General features: G+C 42.2%; 1 protein-coding gene across 1 annotated transcript in view; it reads left to right on the top strand.

Moving 5' to 3' along the window:
- Positions 1 to 3117, top strand: part of LOC119583144 — a 4270-nt gene extending 1153 nt beyond the window's left edge. Inside the window, exons 3-6 of the mRNA XM_037931652.1 lie at positions 28 to 197; positions 352 to 487; positions 1061 to 1201; positions 2820 to 3117. Of these exons, the coding sequence (XP_037787580.1) occupies positions 28 to 197; positions 352 to 487; positions 1061 to 1201; positions 2820 to 3026 (654 nt within the window). The 3' untranslated portion in view covers positions 3027 to 3117. The remainder of the gene's footprint in view (positions 1 to 27; positions 198 to 351; positions 488 to 1060; positions 1202 to 2819) is intronic.
- Positions 3118 to 7500: the final 4383 nt, after the last annotated feature.

Below are 7500 nucleotides of genomic sequence, written 5' to 3'. Positions count from 1 at the left end.
ATGGAACCTTTTGTCTCCCAATGACAGCTTGTCTGCCTCGATCCGAGATTCGGTATTTCCCCTAGCAGGAGGACTCTTCATTCGCCCTCCTCTTGCTTGGTGCTGTCGGTCGGCGTGGGGCATGACCTCTCCTTTGACCTCGCTATGACCCAGCTTGGCTGTCGGATTCACGCTATCGACGATGACGATTCCTATAGGTATGAAGTGCTCTGAAGCCGGACTGTGTATAATGTTTCGTTCTCGATTAGTTTAATCACGCTCATGTTTTGATTAATTTTGATATTTCACACGTTTTCAGCAACTTTCTGCTGAATAGTAAATAGCAATGTGAATATACTTATATCTTGGTAGGTCGTGGAGCGAAGATCTGGGAGAAGGACTGAGCTTCCACCGGGGTCGCTTGGGGACTCGCTCCGGGGCCTTCACGTTCTGTGACCAAGGCAAGGGAATCGCCTCCTGTGCAACATTCACGCACTACACGCTGAAGGTAATATGAATTGCTAGTTATATTACACTAGCAACCTCAGAGGTTCTTTATGGTCTTACTCTCGCGCTTAATCTCAAGAAAGGAAAAACTGGCAACTCACTCTGGACCAAGGCTTTTCTGTTCAAATTAGTTGACACTTATAGTAATGTTTACATGTATTTGTTATTTTTAGAACCCATTTGCAATAGTTTTATTGCTATACATCACTTTATTATTTTTTTCTCAAAAGAGACTTGGCGGCTTATCTGATAACTCCAGAGTCTAAGGCGAGTGCTAGATTTTCCTTTCCTAAGACTGGACGGAATATCGATCCTCATGGACAGACCACCTTTCATATCAAATGTGTATAAGTGTTTTAAATATGCTAATGATGTAAAGTTGAAAAAAAATCAATAAAACGCCTGTGCAGGTTGTTATTTTCCTACTCCATTTTCCGTTAATATTCTTCACCACCTAACCATACAAAGGGCCTCACTAACACCATTTCTAAATGTGGCCCAGATTATCAAGATTAGATTTTGCAGTTCTTGTAACAATTGTTTGGGCTAAACAACTTTAGAATTGCCCTAACAGAGCCTAAGGAATATGTTGGGATATGACAAGTCTCGACGTCTGCACTACCTCAAAGTGGACATCGAGGGAGCTGAGTGGGACGTTCTGGCGCAGGCGACGAAGAAAGGATGGCTCGATGAAGTGCACCAGTTGGCCGTGGAGGTGAGTTTTTGAAGATAAGTAGAGAAGACCTTGTTTGTCTAGGTTGATATACAAATATATATTATGTACATTTAAATATTAATACATACGTGTATATGTATATATATGTATGTATGTATGTATGTATGTATGTATGTATGGTGTCCAGAATATTAACACATACATGTATATTATTATATATATATATATATATATATATATATATATATATATATATATATATATATATATGTATGTATATGTGCGTGCATATATGTACGCTTGTATGTAAGCATGTATGTATGTATACATGTATGGCTTCGGCTGAGGTATCCGCAGCCCTGAGTCTCTTCGGTCCACATTCTACTTGAGAGAACTTCAAAGCCAGTGTTTCCCTTTTAATGTTATTGAAACTTGAAACAATTTAAATGACATGATTATTGTATGGAGAATTTCAGTACCAGAGGGACAAATACATGTTTTATACAATATATCATATTGTATCTTATGTGATTTATTATATTATATGTTAAATGATATAAAATTAGAAACCAAATTAATGGATCTGCATAGTGTAAATTGGCTTTATTCTATACTAAGTCATAACATCGATGACATCATTTTGGCTGCAGCGTTCCAGAAAAATGGCCTGGTTATTCAGCTTTTCAACGAGCGTTTTCAACGCTCAGCAGGTATTCCTGCTCGCCGATCCTTTCCTTCCTGTGAAATGGTGCTACCCGTTGATGGTTAGTTTGCTTTGCTACTTTTGCAATTTTACAGCTAACAGAGTCAATTCAGGGTACGCAGGGAGATTTTATGCGAAGCCTCAGTGCACCCGTCGAGAGGTTTGTTAGTACGTGACAAATTTTGCTTCACTCTGCAAGTTCCATTGGATGTACGGGAATTGCCCTGGAATATGTGCCTGTGTTTATTCACTGCCCTACATATGTACCATGGCCTTTTTGGGCAAGCTGGTGTGATCTGGCAAATTGGCAATCTTTCATAGGGGGCTCCAGGCGACGGCGGAGGAGGAAAATCTTGAGGCCTCATATGATGTCACATCAAGTTCAGAGTAAGGAGGCAGCTCTGGTGTGTATTGCTCTATTGCACAGAATGACAAACATCAATAAGCTTTGGCATACGAAGAGCATGAAGAAGGACACGCCAAACAAGGTCTATACAAATACTTATATAGACCTTCACAGCAAGCGCCTTGTCGGTTAAAAGGAAACTGAGATTGGAAGGCCTGAGGGCAGTGGACTCTGTCCGAATCGGCTCGGAAGCTACATACCGCATATATGTATATATATATATATATATATATATATATATATATATATATATATATATATATATATATATATATGCGTGTGTGTCTGTGTGTGTGTGTGTGTGTATTTGTATATATATATATATATATATATATATATATATATATATATATATATATATATATTTTGTACATTCCTACACACACACACATATACATATACATTTGTGTGTGTGCGTGTGATTGTGTGTTTTATTATAAATTGTATCAGTTAATTTGCTGTGACTATCTTGCTGCTATCTCGTATTTATATATGTGTATACTTATATGATGAGATAATATTAAACGACGGTTGTCATGTCACTGCAGATCCACCTGGAGGACCTGCGCGACCCAGAGCTGGGCGAGGCCGAGAGGAGAGACGTCGCGGCAGCCTACCTGGACGTGCTGGCCAGGCTGGAGGCGAGCGGCCTCAGCCTGGCCGCCTTTGCCCCCAACATCAGGAACCCCGAGGTGTGCACGCTCGCCGGAGTTTCGGTTCCCTGCTATGCTGAGGTCCTGTGGCTGAGGCAGTGATTGTGATTCGATTAGAACAATGCTGACTGCGGCTGTGATCAATCAGGTGCATTTTCACACACACACACACACACACACACGCACGCACGCACGCACGCACGCACGCACACACACACACACACACACACACACACACACACACACACACACACACACACACACACACACACACACACACCCGCGCGCGCGCGCGCGCGCGCGCCCGCGCGCGCGCGCGCGCGCGCGCTCATGTACACGCACGCATGTACACACACGTACGCTCGTACATGCAAGCACGTACAAGCACGCATGCACCCGCGTACACACTGTGTGCTGTACATAATGTATGTATAAAATTCAGACACAGTGCCTGTGGATGGATAAATAAATGTAGAGATAGAAGATCTATAGAAACAAAAACCGGCAGTCTGTCCTTATTTGTATGATTTTTTGGCAGACATAGATAAAGAATCGCGTATCGAAGAATTCATGAATTGGTGTAAATGAACGGCAAATTGAGTTTCCATTTTCAAATGAAAGTGTAATGTAGAGTGCATGCTTGAAAAACTGCTGGTATGTGTCGCATTACCTATACTTAACATAAAGTAGTTTCCCTTGTCTGTCATTTTCTTTAGTTTTAAGTTTTCATAAACATAAGGTAAAAAAAAAAAAAAAAAAGTTCATATATATTGATTGTATTATTAAAGTGCATAAAGTAATACACGTAAAATGGCTAATTTCTTGATTTGTTGATTCCCTTTCTTTTCAAAGAATAAAAATTAGAACACCCTTTCACTTACATACAAGTTTACATTTTTTTTTTTTTTTTCATGTGAAGATGCTGCTAAACACAAGGCAATGAATGAGTACCTAATATACCTTTCAGGTATTTTTGGCAACATCAAGAATAGAATACAATGCATTCGAAAAGCCCGATCAGCCATTCGACCGACTCTTAAAATAGATAGAAAGGCTAATACAATTGATAAACGAGAACATTTCTTCTCTAACGAACGCCCGGCGCTTCTCGTGTCAAGGGAAAACACAAAGTCGTCTCTGCACGATGGGGAAATAACGGAATTCGAAGCTTTGCAGGTAAGAGGCACTGCATGTATGCATATGAATTAAAGGGATAGAAAGGTCAGGTTGAGATGAGGCTTATAGAATGAGTTGTTAAATCGAACAAATCGGTAAAATAAGCGGGAATAGAAAGCCGCTCTGGGATCGCGACGCAGATCGAAGTCAAGATAATAATGATTATTACATTAAAATTCTTTAATGAAATGACTTTCATTGTCTTCGATTCCATATTATCTTCAGTCTGTCTTCAGTTTGCTTACAGATCGTGGTTATGGTGACGGCATTATGCACTTTGGCGGAATAACAAGGAAATGTCTTCATGATTTTAATAGCCAAACAGTTTAATCTTTTACTTTACTTATTATTATTATTATTATTATTATTATTATTATTTATTTATTTATTAATTTTTTGAGGTGGTCGATAGTGATGTCGTTCATGGTAAAATTTACTGTGATTAACCTGCCTTGACGCCTAGATGGTCTTAAGTACCAAGATGATGTGGTAATACTTGTCCGCCCTTTGCTGCCTCAAGGAAACTTGAAGCAAAGGGTCTTTTAATTCCAAGCCACTTTTCAGCTGCTGAAAATTGAATAGAAACAAGTTATTTAATACTGTAAATAACAAGTCTCATGGTCAAGAGATTGCCCTGGTGCACATATCTGTTGGCACTTCAGCAAAGATCAACGAACATTCCCCACATATATTTTGAAATAGATCCTCATTTAGAATTAAATTCCCCCTGATCCCTTGCCCATTGTTGTCATGGGGGGACTTATGAAACGGAGACTGAGGCCCAGTCTAGGGGATCACCCCTCCTTACAACTAATTGCGCATGGTCTTTTCTTCTCACCCTTTCCTTTTCCTTTCCTTATGCATCCCCTTCTACTTTCCATTTCCTAAGGTGTGAGAGCCATGCTGAAAGGAGGAAAGGTTGGCTTTGTGTCAGTCATGAACAGCCTTCGGAAGCCATGGGCACATTATTCCCTTGGTTAATCGCCAATCAGTAAGACTGTTTCCATCCCCCATTTATTTCAGTCTCACCATTACCAGTAATAAAGATAATTTACCTTTATTAGGGCATTAAGGCTTCCCTTTCATCAACTAGGCTATCTAAATTTGATTTCATTGGTTTCCCGACCCCTGCATCTCCTTTGACCACGGCTCTGACCACTGATATTAATACCCCCTGCTTGATGTTTGCTGTCAACTCAGTCCATTCTGAATCATCCACCTAGGACATTACTCAGCCTCCAGAATACACCCCTTCCTCTCAACATCCTCCAGTCCATCTCCTACTGCACAGTCTTCTTCATTGTCTACTCCCACCACCCTTATTATTATTCATCCTTATTTCCCTCCTTATTGTCCTCCCAACATTACTACCTCTCTCCATACCTCCCCATCTTCCTCCTGCCTTTGTCCTATTGCTTCCATCTCTGCAAACCTTTTGAGTACCCTTATTGGCCCGGCCAAATGGGATGGATTCTTTGTGATTCCCCCTACACCCATGTAATCTGTCAATACCCTTCTCTTCCAACAATATCCCTAAAACAGGTAGGCAAAATTTCCTTTCCCAGTTGTTCCAGTTATTCATGCTTTGTCAGAGTTACATCTGAGTCCCAAGCTCGTGCACTATCTACCCTGACTAACCTCATTGGTAAACCTGTTCCTGCCCAGTCTCATTTCTCTCTTAATATGTGTACTGGAACCATTTCTGTCTCTCTGACTGATTGTCCTGTCTATGATAAGGACTGTGAAATGACTTCCTCACATGCCTTGCCGACTATGATGCAGTGGTAGTCCAGTGCTACACTATTCCTCCCAGAGGCCACCAATATTACCTAGATTAGCTTCCGCAGACATGAAGTTTATACTGGTGGAGTGTTCTGCCCTGTCTGACCATATTGACCTCTTTCCTTTCAATGTCAGAAATGTTGGTATTTTGGCCACCTAGCTAAATACTGTCACTTGCCAATTCATGGTGGCTCCCATAATGTGTTTTATGGGAGCTGCCCCGCCTACAAGCTCGAATCTTAGGTAGCATTTCTCAGATTCAAACTAGGCCTAACTCTGTGTGAGACCAGACAAGAAACACAATGAAAAGTTTTTCTCTTTCTACCTATTCTAAAACTGTATTTTGCGCCGCTTCCTCCCATCATCCCAAGAAGTCTCCCCCAGTATCTGTTCCCTCTACCATCCTCTGTCTACTACCTCTCTTCCCCATTCAGATTCCTTTTCCAGTCTAAATCTAGATACTCCAGTCTCTACCCCTTCTCACTCTGCTTGTTGAACCAGACAATCTAAACTTTCCACTCCATCTTCTCCTACCACATTCTCTCGTACACCCACCTCTCCCTCTGCTCCTTGGATATCAATTCCCTCTTCTCCTCCACATAAGAAAACCTTTGTTTCTCAGACTTCCTCACCCAGCTTCCCATCAGAAACTCTTGAAGACATCCAAAAGTTCCTAAACATGACCCAAGAGAATGCTCCACTTCCTCATCCACCCTCTAATCCTTCTGTTCCTAGTCACTCTATATTCAAAATATTCGCCGATATCCACCCTCCTCAAGTTCCCCTACCCCTCTTCCTCCCACTCACCCAAAAAACACCCCACTCTCTCTCTCTCTCTGTCCTCTCTCTCTCTCTCTCTCTCTCTCTGTCCTCTCTCTCTCTCTCTCTCTCTCTGTCCCTCTCTCTCTCTCTCTCTCTCTGTCCTCTCTCTCTCTCTCTGTCCTCTCTCTCTCTGTCCTCTCTCTCTCTCTCTGTCCTCTCTCTCTCTCTCTCTCTGTCCTCTCTCTCTCTCTCTCTGTCCTCTTTCTCTCTCTATGTCCTCTCTCTCTCTCTCTGTTCTCTCTCTCTCTCTCTGTCCTCTCTCTCTCTCTCTCTGTCCTATCTCACTCCTTCTCTCTCTCTCTCTCTCTCTCTCTCTCCTCTCCTCTCTCTCTCTCTCTCCTCTCTCTCTCTCTCTCTCTCTCTCTCTCTCTCTCTCTCTCTCTCTGTCCTCTCTCTCTCTTTGTCCTCTCTCTTTGTCCTCTCTCTTTGTCCTCTCTCTTTGTCCTCTCTCTCTCTCTGTCCTCTCTCTCTCTCTGTCCTCTCTCTCTCTCTGTCCTCTCTCTCTCTCCTCTCTCTCTCTCTCTCTCTCTCTTTCTCTCTCTCTCTCTCCTCTCTCTCTCTCTCTCTCTCTCTCTCTCTCTCTCCTCTCTCTCTCTCTCTCTCTCTCTCTCTCTCTGTCTCTCTGTCTCTCTCTGTCTCTGTCTCTCTCTGTCTCTGTCTCTCTCTCTGTCTCTGTCTCTCTCTCTGTCTCTGTCTCTCTCTCTGTCCTCTCTCTCTCTCTCTCTCTCTCTCTCTCTCTCTCTCTCTCTCTCTCCCCTTCTTTCCTCTCTCCCCTCTCTCTCTCCCCCCTCCCCTC

The sequence above is a fragment of the Penaeus monodon genome, chromosome 16 (assembly GCF_015228065.2).
Source record: "Penaeus monodon isolate SGIC_2016 chromosome 16, NSTDA_Pmon_1, whole genome shotgun sequence".
NCBI lineage: Eukaryota > Metazoa > Arthropoda > Malacostraca > Decapoda > Penaeidae > Penaeus > Penaeus monodon.
This window is presented reverse-complemented; position numbering and strand designations above follow the sequence as displayed.